Genomic DNA, 15,522 nt, shown 5'->3' with positions numbered 1-15,522 from the left:
CTTTGGACAGTTTAGTCTCTTTGGAAGTATAGCTATATAAAATGGTGAAACTCTTAGTTTTCCTTTTTTTAATTTGTTTAATCGGTGGTTCCAGTGAAGTTTGAAGTGAACTTTTGAAACCTGTAAGCCATTGTGTAAATACCGTAGAACTATAACTACACTTGCTTCTGTACCACCACGGATCATGTACCACACGTACCAATTGACGCCGTAGCGTAATACGTCATTACGCAGCCTTGGGTAGCCTTGGCGACTGAGTGTGTTCTTCCGGGTAGGCATCGAGCAACGCTCCGAACCGAGGTAAAGCGGATTAAACTATCAATGAGACGCGCGATGGCGGAGGAGGTGGAAGAGGACATTCCTGGTAAACTCATTATTTACCTCATGTTAAACAACCTCGTTTGTTGTAGAGTGAACGCGATTAAGCATTAACTTTACCGTTAGCTTTAGCGATAACGCTAGCTGGCTGATGTGAAACAGTTAATTTTGTTTATATATTCATTTCTAACGGAAAATGATTAACACTACGTTCTAACATTTTGCTTTTGGGTTCGACAAATTGTTCTGATTCGTTCCAGAATCTGGAGCAGTTTTCACCTTTGGCAAAAGCAAATTTGCAGATAATTTACCCAGTAAGTTTTGGTTAAAAAATGACCTCCCGCTCAAGATCGCCTGTGGAGATGAGCACACGGCCTTCATAACAGGTAAATTATGACTATAATTTTAATAACTTGTATCTAACAACCAAGATATCTAACTTAGATTAGTTTGTAGTTTTCAGAAAGAGTTGGCTATGTATGAAATATCTGTTTGGATCACATGTTTTAAAGAGCAATATACATTATTGCTGCTCCTGTGTCCACAGAAAATGGGAAGCTGTTTGTGTTTGGCAGCAATAACTGGGGCCAGCTGGGTCTGGGCTCCAAAGTTACTTTGAACAAACCCACTTGTGTTAAAGGTCAGTACTAAAATAAAGTTCAATTTTTATTTGGACCTCAAATCTAAGATGTTATTCGCAGCTGGTTTTAGACCTCTCTGATGAAAATTAGTTCACTACAAATGAAAAATGGGAGCAATGTATGCGTATAATCGCACTAGCTGGGGTAAAAAAGTGTCTATATTGTGTGGTGACTAGCACTCCCGCCTCATGGGAATAAAATTCAGTTTGATTCTCCATTTCTGGGTGGGATTCTTCCGGTTTCCTCCAGCAATCCTATCATGCACCACTGGTAAAGTACTTCTGATCAAGACAAGTTTAAGATCATGAGATGCGTCCAGGCTCTGCATTGTGACACCCACTGCTCCTGACAGGTTGCTCCATTGGCCTTGAAGGATGGGTCAAATTTAGAAGACACATTTCAAGAGGGCAGTAAAGTATATCATTTAATCATATATATAGTGATGCAATATTGACCCCCAGGTGGAGGTCATGGCACATAACATTTGACATTTTCTCAGCCCTGATTATAAAACATCAGTGATATTAGACTGTTATGGTAGACTTATTTTTAGGAAGATGCTTAACAGGATGTTAAATTGTCCTTATGTTTATACATTCTCAGAGAATAGAATGTATTTTATACTACAACTAACTAATAAACTTTGTTTTCATAATGGAAACATAAAAATTACTAATGCATAAATGATTACAGGTTTTCAATCCAAAGTCAACACACCATGTTAGGTTGGAATATGTCAGTTTCATAAACTTCAGCATCAGCTGCTGTACAAAGTGTATGTTTGGTGGTATTGGCTACAAAGTGGAGCTCCACTTCCTCCCATCCAGGACCAAAACACAAAATCATTTGGAAAAGATTTGGCCCAATTTATGAGTTTTAAGCGCTATGGTTAAGGTTAGGGTTTGGGGGAGGCGGAGTATTAAACTTCATCGGAAGGAGAGCTAGGACACTCTCCGCATCAGGTGTCCTTCTCAATGAAATTGGTAACGCTCTCTCATTTTGATCTATTTCTTTCCAGCACTGAAATCAGAAAGAGTTCACCTAGTGGCCTGTGGGAGGAACCACACACTTGTCTGCACAGGTCAGTCTTTTATCAGCGGTACTGGCCGTAGCACTTTTGGTGCTCTTGGCAAAAGTTCTTATGGTGCTGCCCTACCCCCAACACATTGTTCAATATAGGGTACTTTTGCCTTTGTATGCATTAATCCAATAATGAATAATCCCCAGGAAATCTTTAACAAAATTAAAAGATACAAATTTTGAACAAAGTTTCAAGATTCACATGGGGCAATTGTTTGTCATTAGAACACAGTTGGGGTTAACCTGCATTGTACACGTGCTGCTGATCAATCCTGTCAGTGGTTCTCAGTGCTGGCCCTGCCCTCTACTCCCCTGCTGTTCAGTTCTCTGAGCACAGCCTCTCTGAGCTTCACTGGACATTGGACTGTGAGGACAGAAAAACTAAAGACTGTTGAGACTAAAATAATGAATTATGGATTCCAAACTGTTTCCAGACTCTTTGATATTACTGATATATTATACTGTTTTAATTATCAGGCACATGTTTCATTGAGCGTGGCACACTGAGCAGCAGATCCCCTTCCATCCCCGTGTTTGCTTAGCATTTGCCTATACCACTGGCTGGGTTTGATTTGAATATTTTCTTGATGAATCTGCACCTTTCTATTTTATATATTTATATATTACTGTATAACAACATGGCCTCTCCCAGCAACTATTATCAAGTCTATTATATAGTGTTTAATTGGAATGAGGATGACTCAATTTATTTGTATGCTGATTTAATGGTATTAGAGCAAGATAACTGACCTCTCGGACAAGGTTCAGCTTGTTGAATAATGATAATAATAATAAACTTGTAATGTGCTTTACAGGCCTGGTGGTTAACTACGGTACTCCAACCACTGAGCCACTGTCTTTTTGGATTGTTCATGTTATTTTTTGAATCATATTTAAACATTTATTGAAATTCCTTGAATGTAAATATTTAGTATTTTCCTGTAGCCGATGGGAAACTTTTTGCGAGCGGTGGGAACAGTGAGGGGCAGCTCGGGACTGGAGACTGTGATGAACGCACCACTTTCCACAGAATCAACTTTGCCTCAGAGGAGCCAATCAGAATGCTCGCTGCCGGCTCCAACACCTCCGCTGCACTCACAGGTAAACTTTATCCTGTTATACAATCTATGTGAAATTACCATGCAAGTATTTTCATATTTCATGGTAAATTTAAATAATTATCCAAATGTATCTAGGGGTACTACTGATCTAGCGCTAAACATTTTTAATCTTGATTCAACAAGGTGAACAAATTCTACTTTTATAGAAAATTTTATTTAGATTCTGTTAACTGGACAAAAGTTTCCAAGTAGCTGCAGGAGGTCCACTAAAGTCCTCAGAGTTGCGGGTCGAAAATTGTGTTGGCACTTATTCCTTATCAACAACGACAAAATCAATCTCCCTAGAAGTTGAAGATGCGGCTCGTTTTTATTTCGACTGTTTTTATAGCAGATTTACATGGATAAATGGCATATTTTTGGTCGGAAAATGTAACTGATGTAATTATAATCTTAATTACTCAGTTTTGAATTCTAATGCATTAGATTACTACTAAGAAAATAATCTGATTACAGTAACGCTGCCCGACAATGGCCAGGAATAAACAAAAGTCATATTTCAAATCTGACGTGTTTTTTATGTCCCTAAATGACAGACAGTGGGAAGTTGTACATGTGGGGAGATAACTCCGAGGGACAGATTGGGCTGGGCAAACAGAGCCACGCCTTCACGCCTCAGGAGGTGTCTGTGGGGCGGCTTGTCCACTTCGTGTCCTGCGGCTACTATCACTCCGCCCTCATCACAGGTGAGGCCGCCACTCCAAACACATCATCTGAAGCCACCAAGCCTCAATCATAACTAGAGATGTCACAATATCTAACGTTAGAGTTACAATTATTGTAAGAAGATACATAATGATTTTACCATTATTCATGATTACTGACTACTCCACTCTAAACTTACAAATGTAACTTGAACAGAACAAAATAAAACTGCCTCTAATTAAAACCAGCGAATCGTTGGTGCCCCAGTAGTCTATTATATCTATATGATGGAAACAAACAGTTGTTTCATTGACTTATTTGAGAAAAAATATTTTGTCCACGAATTAAAGATATGTACTTGAAATAGAGCATTTAAAATGCATTTCTATACATAGTGCTCTGAAATTGGAACACAGTTGTTGTTGTTGTTGTTAACCAGTTGTCAACCTGTGGTTGATTTCAAGTGGATACTATGATGTATATTTTTAGCTGGCTGTGCTCCACTCACACATTTCTATGTTAAAAGAAAGTGTTGTTGTTTTTTTTAAATCAACTCTTTAAAACGGTATCTTAGTCTTACACAAGCCTTTTTAAAAAAAAAAATGTGGATAGATTTCAAGAAAATAATGCTATGTCAGGATGGAAAAACAACTTAAATATGATTGGAACAAAAACCTGAAGAAAAAATGGCTGTAATCAATCCGAGTCTTCCTGGTCCTGTTTAGGTCATTTAAAAAAAAAAAAAATTCTGTGTAACTAACTGATAAACTTAGCTAGCTAATGGTAGCTAGCTTTCGACTGCTGTTTGAAAAGGACTTGTTTAAGAGCACAAATTGGCTCACCTGCTGAGACCATAGGCTTAGACAGGACAGTGCAATGTGAAATGGAGAGAGGGAAGGACATGCAGCAAATTGTCAGCCGGATTCTAACTCACAATGCTGTTCACATGAAGTTTAGATGTGCTATCCACACCGAACCATCCAGGTTTTTATACTCAGATTGTCTTAAAACAAAGTACAGGTTAACTACCGTAGTCTAACTTGAGTAACAGAGCTCAGCTACTTCACACCCCAGGGAGTCGGATCTCTCCTTCACTGTGGAACTCCTTGAGGTTTCTTTTTTCCCCCAAAGAGGTTTGGTCGTTTTTTCTGGTCGAGAATGAGGGTCTAAGGATGTTGGGACATTTGTCTAAGGACACGGGCTGCTGGGACATTGTACCTATGAACATTGTTTAATTTTTTTTCACTGTCGCCCCTCGAGGCAACTGCTGTTGTGATTTGGGGTGTTACAAAAATAAATTGAATTGAAAGCTAATGGCCTCAATGTATTCAGAAGTATAACATTTGACATCCACTGACTAAAATGTGTAGATTACCTGTCTTGTGTTCTCCAGAGGACGGGGGCCTGTACACGTTTGGGGAGAAAGACTGTGGTAAACTGGGTCTAAGCACGGACCAACTGACTGGACACAGAGTCCCCCAGAGAGTCAAAGCCATCACAGACCCAGTGAGACGGGTGTGCTGTGGAGGTGGCCATACTGTAGCCCTCACAGGTAACAATGACATTGAATATATTGAGGGAGAGTGAACGTGTAGCACAGAAGAGCGAACGTGTAGCACAGAGGAGGGAGAGTGAATATGTAGCACAGAGGAGGGAGAGCGAACGTGTAGCACAGAGGAGGGAGAGTGAATATGTAGCACAGAGGAGGGAGAGCGAACGTGTAGCACAGAGGAGGGAGAGTGAATGTGTAGCACAGAGGAGGGAGAGCGAACGTGTAGCACAGAGGAGGGAGAGTGAATATGTAGCACAGAGGAGGGAGAGCGAACGTGTAGCACAGAGGAGGGAGAGTGAATGTGTAGCACAGAGGAGGGAGAGCGAACGTGTAGCACAGAGGAGGGAGAGTGAATGTGTAGCACAGAGGAGGGAGAGCGAACGTGTAGCACAGAGGAGGGAGAGCGAACGTGTAGCACAGAGGAGGGAGAGCGAACGTGTAGCACAGAGGAGGGAGAGCGAACGTGTAGCACAGAGGAGGGAGAGCGAACGTGTAGCACAGAGGAGGGAGAGCGAACGTGTAGCACAGAGGAGGGAGAGCGAACGTGTAGCACAGAGGAGGGAGAGCGAACGTGTAGCACAGAGGAGGGAGAGCGAACGTGTAGCACAGAGGAGGGAGAGCGAACGTGTAGCACAGAGGAGGGAGAGCGAACGTGTAGCACAGAGGAGGGAGAGCGAACGTGTAGCACAGAGGAGGGAGAGCGAACGTGTAGCACAGAGTGTAGCACAGAGGAGGGAGAGCGAACGTGTAGCACAGAGGAGGGAGAGCGAACGTGTAGCACAGAGGAGGGAGAGCGAACGTGTAGCACAGAGGAGGGAGAGCGAACGTGTAGCACAGAGGAGGGAGAGCGAACGTGTAGCACAGAGTGTAGCACAGAGGAGGGAGAGCGAACGTGTAGCACAGAGGAGGGAGAGCGAACGTGTAGCACAGAGGAGGGAGAGCGAACGTGTAGCACAGAGGAGGGAGAGCGAACGTGTAGCACAGAGGAGGGAGAGCGAACTTGTAGCACAGAGGAGGGAGAGCGAACTTGTAGCACAGAGGAGGGAGAGCGAACTTGTAGCACAGAGGAGGGAGAGCGAACTTGTAGCACAGAGGAGGGAGAGCGAACTTGTAGCACAGAGGAGGGAGAGCGAACTTGTAGCACAGAGGAGGGAGCTAACTTTAAATCAGTATTAAACAAAAACATAACACAGCTTTCCTAACTTGGCCCATATCCGTGTGTTTCTCAGATGAGGACGTGTACACCTTTGGCCTGGGTCAGTACGGGCAGCTGGGACTTGGCACATTTATTTTTGAGTCTCGTCTTCCGCGTCACGTGGAACACTTTAAAAAGGGCAGAGTTTGTGACTTGAGCTGTGGAGAAAACCACACTGCTGTCATCACAGGTCAGTTTGCATGTACTTTTAATACATTTTACCGCAAATACTTATTCTATTACAAATACTTTTTGTTAATTTACTTCGAATTAACTTGTTGTTGGTTGTCTGGTTGGAGATTTATTTGTAGACCTGCCTCATAATTACTTTTAATCCCCAGTATGATTTAGCTCTTCAGTCCTAGTTTAGTCTTTGTTTATTCCTAATTTTTACCTGATTTAGCTCTACAAGTCTTGCTTTAGTCCCAGATCAGGCTTGGTTTTGTCCCTGCTGTAATCTTGGTTTTGTTCTGATTCTGTCTTTTATTTTATACCTAGTTTAGTCTGGATTTATAGCACATTCTGAACCAGGAGCTTTTGTACCCATGCTTGAGTTCCACTATTTTTTGTTTCTAAATGTTTGGACTGGTAGTATTATTCAGTCTTATCTCTTTACAAATACTGGTTTGCTCTACACTTTATTGTGTCTACCTACAGACAATGGTTTGCTGTACACTTTTGGAGATGGCCGGCATGGGAAGCTGGCTCTGGGGGAGGAGAACTTCACCAACCAGTTCAAACCCACGCTGTGTCCACGCTTCCTCAAATTCCACATCCAAGCAGTGAGTTTCAAAGTGTCTTTATCAATCCAACTTTTTTACAGGTGAAAACAAAATAGTACTTCTAAACTAAAAACGCAAACAAAATGTAATTGACTAGAAGGGATGAGTGGAGACAAGATTCAAGCTCCCAATAAAACTGTCTGAATTCAATGTATGATTTAGATCACCATAGCAGACCATAAACAATATCAACAACTGATAAACAATTTGGTTGGCTAAATGTATTATAGATTTAAGCAATGACATTTGCAGGGTATTTAATTGACTAAATTAACTGTGTTTTACTCCCAAAGGTGTCATGTGGTGGGTGTCACATGGTGGTTCTGGCGCGGCCCAGGCAGGACTCTGAGATGGAGCTGAGTTTGGAGGAAGACGACAGCACCGAGGACTTCCTGGAGAGGCCTTACGTGGAGCTGTTGGGCCACACCACAGACTCCTCCAGCCTAAACAGAAGCCTCTCTGCCCGGGTGCGCCGCCGTGAGAGGGTTGGTCTGCTCTGGATCTTGTGTTCTGACAAATCAGCGAGTCCTCGTTTAGTCCCTGGTCCTGGTTCTTTCATTGGTTTAGTCCTTAGTAAAACAGTTCACAGTACACCAGGACTAAACCAGGACTAAACCAGGACCAAACCAGGACCAAACCAGGACCAAACCAGGACCAAACCAGGACCAAATCCAGAGTACATCAGGACTAAACTGTGCTCAAACTGGGACCAACGGAGAACAAGTGAACGCACCCTTTACATCATAGTCTAGACCAGGGCTATTCAGCCTAAGGCCCGGTGGCCAAATCAGGCCCTCCAAGCGCCTTGGTGTAGTCCTTGTTTAATTCTGCTTTAGACCTGTTTGGATTCTGAGCTAGTCCTGGCTCAGACCTGGTTGGTCCTATTCTAGTCCTAGTTTAAATCTGTTTAAGTTCTGGATGGGCAATTTTGCAAAGTTTGTTGGCAATGTTATTGATACAGTGTTGGGGATATCTTGTGTGACCCAGAATGCTTTTACAGTAGTAGCTTGCACACGGCCCAGAGGGAAAAATCTGGCCCTCTGGAAAATTAAGTTGAATAGCCCTGGTCTAGACTCTAGGTCATGTCAAAACGTGCTGGCAAGACTTTATCATACTATGGTAATTGAAGTGCCTTGGTTCTGTTTCTTCTATTGTTCATATTTGTTTTTTGTTGCAGGAGAGATCCCCAGAGCAATTTGGATCCATTTTCCGAAGTCTTCCAATGTCTGTGACCACGACTGGGTTCCTACCGCCTCTTTCAACCGCTCGGACGCATCTCCACCCCCCACCAGCCAATCAGAGGCCCCGACCGCTGCCAGAGGAAAAGAGCAAGGTGCAGAGCGGCACACGGCAGCAGGGTACAAGCCTCACCACACTCCACAAAACAACCATCAGATACATTTAAAGAAACTTTGATTATAATAAAGGTACAATCTCAAATACACAGAAAACACACTTGAGACAAACCATGGTTAATTGTAAGTAAATCTGAAATACACTTAAATCTGTTCAAGTATTGGTCCAAAGAAGGAATAAACATGGACTAAAACTAGGGGCCTATGTAACTTATTTGAAAATTGAGAAATGTTTAAACTTATCATTAATTGTTAGAAATTGGGTCCACAAACTCGCGTTATTACAGTCAGTTTTTGTTTCATGTGCCCACCAATAACTACAGAGATATTAACCAAGACAAAATATCTGAAATTTGATCGTTTAGCAAGTTTGTCGCCCAGCTCATAAGTTAAACTATGGACAGATTTTATTTTTCTCAGGATCCAGATGAAAATAAAACTATATTATGTCCAAATTGGATCAGGGACCAAACTAGGAGTAAACTTGGTCAAAACAAAGTCTGAACCAGAACTATTATTGATTGATTGGATTGATTGATTGATTGATTGATTTCGTAACATATACCGTAAATGACATCATTCGTAAATGAATGAAAAGGGGCAGAATCAGCCCCCCTTTTCAACTTGTACTTAACACTAATATTTTTAAGAGACTTTACACTATACATTTGCATTTAATAACATTAAAAAATACATTACAAATGGATATTCGCCCTTTTAACCGCAACAACCTACCGGTGTTTTTATTTATTTTCATACGGGACTAAGCCTGGACTGAATACTTTGTTTCAGAGGAGACTGCCAGCATTGCCGAGAGCATGACGGACACAGCGAGCGTGGCTGGTTTGGGAGACACCACAGACTTCCTCAACATGGTGAGAGAACAAAGATTTTGTTTTGTTTTGGTATCATTCAAAAATGTGGTCGTAAATGTCTCGGTTTAGGTTAAGAGAGGATATTCTTGAGGAACATTGTATTGTATGTTTCTCTGCATTTAAAAGAAAAAACCTCTTTTGTTAGTAAAATTCTTTTATTTTCTTAATTACAACAATCTTTATATCTTCTCAAAATATTCCCCTTGGAGGTATTTTCAATCATATTGTTACAAATTTCTGATATTGAATAATGCTTAATAAAAAGTCCTTTCATTTCAGACTCATGTGATGGAGATGGACAGCAGTGATAAAACACTCACCCTGTCTCCAGTTCAGAAGGTAAACACACTTTCACTTTTTCATATTTCCACTAAAATGCACAGCCTTTTGCTTGTTTAACAAACGAAATGTTTTGCTGTAATCCACACTGGCAAACTTAAAGTTGCACCATGTAACTTTTCAAACAAATGGCAGATGGTAACATTCTTGACTCCGTGGAGTTATCGCTTTGCCTAAAATGTTCCACAGTATAGCATTAAAGTTGTTTATCCTCATGGAGACAAGCAGGTCATATCGGGGAGAGGTGAGCACGCTTATAGGTAGAATGTATATTTTTCAACATATTTTTGAGCTCTAAACAAACTCGTAATGAAATAAAGCCTAGGTTGTTTTGTTTAATGGCATACTGTGGAACATTCCAGGCAACGCAATACCACCTCCACATAGACAAGATGCTCAGTACACCTTTACATTTTAAGTAGGGAACATCAGTGCTTTGAACCGCCCTCTGGTGGTCAGGATGGATGAAATATATACCTAGGGTACTCAACTGTAGGTCAATATTTTGAAGTATTTGATTTTTTTTCAGTCTATGTGTGCGTCAAATCATTTTCTGTTTGTGTGCTATTCCTGTTGCTTTTCGCTCTCTCTAATGCATGCATCTCTTTTTATTCCTGCTCTCTGTCGTTGGATAGAGGAAAGTTAAAAGTGGTAAGGACGCAAAATGTGAGAAAGGCCGACATCGAAATGAGAAAAAATCTACTTCTATAGCTTCCAGTGTTACCAAAAATCCCCAGAAACTCAAACGGTCCATTGAGAGCTCCCCCGGGCCAAAAACAGACAATCAAAAACAAGATCAAGAGAACAGGCTGATCTTGGGGAGAACGCAGTCCTCCAAAGTGAAAAGAAAAGGTGAAAACCTTTTGAATGTGCGTTCTGAATCTAAAAAAGAGTTACAGCCTGTGGAAGTAAAAAGCCGGTTAAGTTCAGAAAGTAATTTAGGCCATCAAAAATTGACAACAAAAGTTAAAAAAATAACTGCTGAGGACAGTAGCATGGGGTCTAGTTTCACTGAATCTAAATCTAAAGAGGTGTCAAAAACTCCTCAAAAAGTCTCCAAAAAAGTAGCCGCAAAAGATGATAAAAAGGTGAATGTGTCAAAAAAATCTGAAAAAGTAAAAAATAAGAAAAATGATTTGAACGAAGCACAGACTAGCCAATCAGAGAGCACGGCTGGGTTGGGTCTGTTAGCTGGAGCAGCCACGCTAGCAGCAGGAGTTACTTTAGTGCACACAATCCTGTCGAGAAGCGAAGAGCCAACGCAATCAGAGACCCCGAAACACACCGCGACCAGTTCACAGTCTGAGGGAGATGCAGGCTTGAGTCAGAAGTCCGCTGTAAGTATTAACGTTATACCGGAGAGTCCAGATGTTAGAAAGAGAAGTGGAAAAAAGCAAAATAGTGGGGAGAGTGAAGACCAGCGGACGAGTGCAGATGTTAGTGAAGTAGAGGAAGAGGAGGAAGAGGAGAGTGAAAGTACGATTAAGAAATCAGATAAAGAGGAGGAAAGCGACGAGGAGGAAGAAGAGAGTGCATCTACTGTTAAGAAATCAGAAAAAGAAGAGGAAAGTGAAGAGGAGGAAGAAGAGAGTGCATCTACTGTTAAGAAATCAGAAAAAGAAGAGGAAAGTGAAGAGGAGGAAGAGGCGAGTGAAAGTACTGTTAAAAAATCTGATAAAGAAGATAGTGAGGAGGAAAGCCAGGAGGAGGAAGAAGAAGAACAGAGTAGTAATAACAACAGTGCAGAGGAAGAAAGTGAAAGCGCTACAAGTAAAAGTGTAGAGGAGAGTGAGGAGGAGGAGAGTGAGGAGGAGGAGGAGGAAGAAGAAGAAGAAGAAGAAGAAGAAGGGAGTGACAGCACCAATAACAAAAGTGGAGAGGAAGAGAGCAGTGAAGAGAGCCAATCTGAAGAGAAAGATGGAAGTAGTGATACAGAAGAGGGAGAAGAGGAGGAAGAGGAGGGGGAGAGTCAAGAAGAGGAGGAGGACGAATCTGAAGAGGAGAGTGAGGAGGAGAGTGAGGAGAGCAGCGAGGAGAAAAGTTCAGAAGAGGAGGCGACGAGTGGAGAGGAGGAGGAGGAGGAAGGAGAGAGTGATGAGGAGGAAGAGGAGGAGAGCAGCGAGGAAGAGCAGAGGAAGAAGAGGTCGCGGAGGTCAGGGGTCCGAGGTCAGGCTGCAGATCAGGCAGAGGAATTTTGGGGCGATGTGCTACCGCAGTATCTCACCCTGAAATAAACTAAATCTGCATTTAAAGTGAAAGAACTCTTGAAACATGCATGTAAAAGCTCAATTTAAATTACGCTTCAAACAATAGCAGCTAGTTTCATGAGTTTTATGAGATGGGTTAAAGGGTTAACGGAATTATAATCCGGTTTATGATTTAAATTCAGCAGAACACTGGCCCCGTCGCTAAAATATCAATCAATTTCTATTTCAGCCTTTACTTTGCTGTCAACCACAATGTACTTTTTATTTTTTTTACTTTTTGTTTCCAGTAGTTTGTGTTTATATTTGTACTCTTTTGGATTTTCTTTTTTTCTATTGTTTTCCATCTGATTTCTTTTGCATTTGGCAATAAACACCTTTATACACTTTTTACTGTCTAATATATTGTCTGTACATTTGAAAGACCTTGAACTTAACCAAACTAAGTGAGTAAATGTAAAATAATAACCCGTAACCTTTGCTGTTCCTTTTCACTGTATTTTATATATTTGATGATTTAATGATTAAGAAAATGCCAGTTTTGCTTTGAAATGGTCTGAGCCGTGATTGAAGCCTCTTGGATTTAAAAAGGTGGGTTATGTTTTTTTTTTTTACTGAATAGTTTTTGTGAAACCCTGGAATCCAAATAGAAACCTGACATCCGCATCATTTTTAGTATTCTCCTTCCTCACATCTTCATCGAGTAGACATTTCCTATGCAAAGAGATACTTTCTAACCCCGTAAAACTCTCAAAGTAGTTGTTTAGCGACACTTCAGCTGTGAGGGCATCTGACACACTGGACTCATGTTGTTGTTGATCCATGTGCTTGACAGAGGTGGCGCCAGAGAGACTCAGGAGACCAGGAAGAGGAAGAGGTTTGTTAATGACACTTTCATAAGACATTGAATAGTTTTCATGCATTCGTTTCCATGTATGTTTGCTTGTTATGTTTTTCATGTGTGTAGTGTGCTCAGTTTTGAATAACTTTAATCATAACTTTGCGTTTATGTTTCTATTAAAAGGATGAAAAGAATGAAGAGTATGAGACGGAGAGAGATGAGGTTTGTTAACAATTTAAGAAATCCTTTTGCTTGCAATGTTTTCTGTCTTTTGCTCAGTGTTTCAAATAACGGTATAATTCTATTAAATTAAAGGATGAAGAGAAGGAGGAGAGAGATGGAGATGAGTCCAGAACAGATGAGAGTTTGGACGAATTAGAGGAAACTCCAGTCCAGGAATCAGTGGGTTTGATTTTTTTTACACAGCTGCATTTACAGTTTAGAGTACTAATTTTACTAAAACATAGTTATATTTAAGATTTTGCACACAAAAAAGCCTAGTCTTCCCTAATCAATAATTTTAGTGGAATGGTAGGTGCTTCCATTACTGTTACCTAGCAACCATATCGCAAACAACGGCCAAAGCTAGTCTAATTTACACAATAATTACGATTTGATAATAAAAATATATGAAAACACTTTTATTTAGTTAAATGACGTTGAATGGAGTATTAATGACAGAGGTAGTTAGAATCATTTTAGAACTCAACGTAACATCCTGCAATTTTTATAGCTATTGTGTTTGTAGCATTTCAGTTGACTTTTAAATAAATACTTTGTGGTTTCAGCAGAAAGTTGAAAAGGAAAACTCAACTCCAGAGGCAGAAGCTAAAGGTAAAGTTGCTTCTGTTGTTAGAATCTGTGGAAAAATGTATAATTTTAAAGACTAAAAACATTATGTTGTATTTAGAAATTAATGCTTCTGAAGAAGTAAAGTCCCAAGAGGAAGAGCAGAATAGTGAGATTGTCCAATCGACCAATGGTACGACAGAGAGCTCTGCTAACAGCCAATCAGGACTTTCTAAAAAGGTGGGGTTGTTTTTTACATTTGTCGAAATGTTGCTGTTTAAATTTGATAGACCAGCACTAGACTTTTCTAATAAGCATACAATTTACTTTGTTCTATACTTTTTATTTGTACTTTGTTTTTACATTTTATTTTTTCTACCTTTTATTTAAATGCTTCAAGGGTGACCTGGGTCAAAATGAACTGCAGCACACACCATAAAAAAAAAATTTGCACTCAAATAAAAAAACATTGCAGAAAATTAAAACATCTATATTTAAACGAGTGTTAAAAGATGGACATTTTCTCTTTCAGCTCTCTCTGTTCAGAAAGCTTTCCTTCTCTCGTTCGAGGCAGTCCAACGATAAGGACCAACCTGCTCCTCCGGACCCCACTCCTGCTCCCGCTTCTGCCCCAACGGAGAGCTCAGTCAGCGGGGACAGACAGCCAGCACAGGCCCCCCCCAGTGGAGGTGGAGAAAGCAGGGGGCCGACAAAAAGAACCCTCCCAAGAAGGAACACCACGTCTGGGGCTTGTGTGCTGCTCTGAGCCCCTGCACCAGCGCTGGTCGTCTCTGGAGAGGGACACAAGAGAAAAGGTTCCACTGGGATTGAACTGTTTTTGAAATGACTGTTGTCTTCAAACTGAAAGACTCTGGGAGATTGGTCCTGGTGTTACAATACTCAATTGAATGCTTGAGAAAATGCTCTATACTCAATTCTGATTTTGATACCAAAATGAATACAAACAAAAATGAGTGCAGTTTTCAACACAAAATAAGAGTAAGTTGATGTGGTATAATTCTGCTAAAAATCAAGACCATTTTAAAATTCTTCAGGAAAGGTGAAAGTTTGTCCTATTCATTTATATTTGATCAAATTATTATCTAATTTTGATATTGGTGTTAATATCAGTTTTCCTGGTATGGATTTTATACAACCAGCCTATTTGAGCTGAATTATCTTGAAAACCCCAGTTGCAATATAATTTACACATTTTCTTTCAGTTGTTATGGCAATTTTAAAAACACTTCCACGATCATAAATATCGAGACAGAAAATGTCATGCATTTCAGAATATGTATGTAGAGATCTGCACAACAGGATTATTAGCTTTCAGACAGAATAAGACCCTATGGGCATTATACTGTCACATGTTTTATTTAACACTGATACTCATATTCATCTGTATGTTTGATGACAGAATTACAAGCTGGTTTTTTCTTCGTTTTAGAAGAATCACATCGTTGTTCTGACCTCCTCCAGGGGCTCTGAGGGTCTCAAGAGGAGTAACAACAACTCCATGTCCAAAATGTACAAGAATTCTGAAGTACAATTTTCAAGAGAATATTTCTAAAAACTACCTTTTTAATTGTTTCTTATTATTATTAATAATAATAATAATGTATTATTATGAATAATAATAATACTAATACTATATTAAATAATACTATATATATACTAATACTATATTATTATCATTAGGAATAATAATAATAATGTATTTATAATAATTATATCATTTATTAACGATAATGATGACAATAATAATAATAACAATAGTGCCTTTCA

At 40.2% G+C, this 15,522-nt stretch overlaps 1 protein-coding gene across 2 annotated transcripts; it reads left to right on the top strand.

Moving 5' to 3' along the window:
- The first annotated feature begins 283 nt into the window (after window positions 1-283).
- Window positions 284-14,599, top strand: rpgrb (retinitis pigmentosa GTPase regulator b). Of its 2 annotated transcripts, XM_072435773.1 has the most exons (19): window positions 284-364; window positions 579-704; window positions 866-958; window positions 1,978-2,040; window positions 2,985-3,140; window positions 3,694-3,843; window positions 5,196-5,354; window positions 6,584-6,739; window positions 7,207-7,331; window positions 7,625-7,816; window positions 8,509-8,689; window positions 9,479-9,561; window positions 9,841-9,900; window positions 12,940-12,981; window positions 13,129-13,167; window positions 13,261-13,347; window positions 13,737-13,779; window positions 13,856-13,974; window positions 14,267-14,599. In XM_072435773.1, exons 1-19 carry the CDS (start codon window positions 322-324, stop codon window positions 14,498-14,500), a joined length of 2,151 nt encoding a protein of 716 aa, XP_072291874.1. In that variant the 5' UTR covers window positions 284-321; the 3' UTR covers window positions 14,501-14,599. The 2 variants fall into 2 exon arrangements, with proteins under 2 accessions (XP_072291874.1, XP_072291801.1); XM_072435700.1 differs by lacking the exons at window positions 12,940-12,981; window positions 13,129-13,167; window positions 13,261-13,347; ... (1 more) ...; window positions 13,856-13,974; window positions 14,267-14,599 and adding an exon at window positions 10,536-12,160.
- Window positions 14,600-15,522: the final 923 nt, after the last annotated feature.

This window comes from Eucyclogobius newberryi, unplaced genomic scaffold (genome assembly GCF_026437365.1).
Source record: "Eucyclogobius newberryi isolate DKJ021-1_F unplaced genomic scaffold, fEucNew1.0.hap1 SCAF_1, whole genome shotgun sequence".
NCBI lineage: Eukaryota > Metazoa > Chordata > Actinopteri > Gobiiformes > Gobiidae > Eucyclogobius > Eucyclogobius newberryi.
Note: the sequence above shows the minus strand (reverse complement) of the source record. Positions and strands in the feature narration are given on the sequence as shown.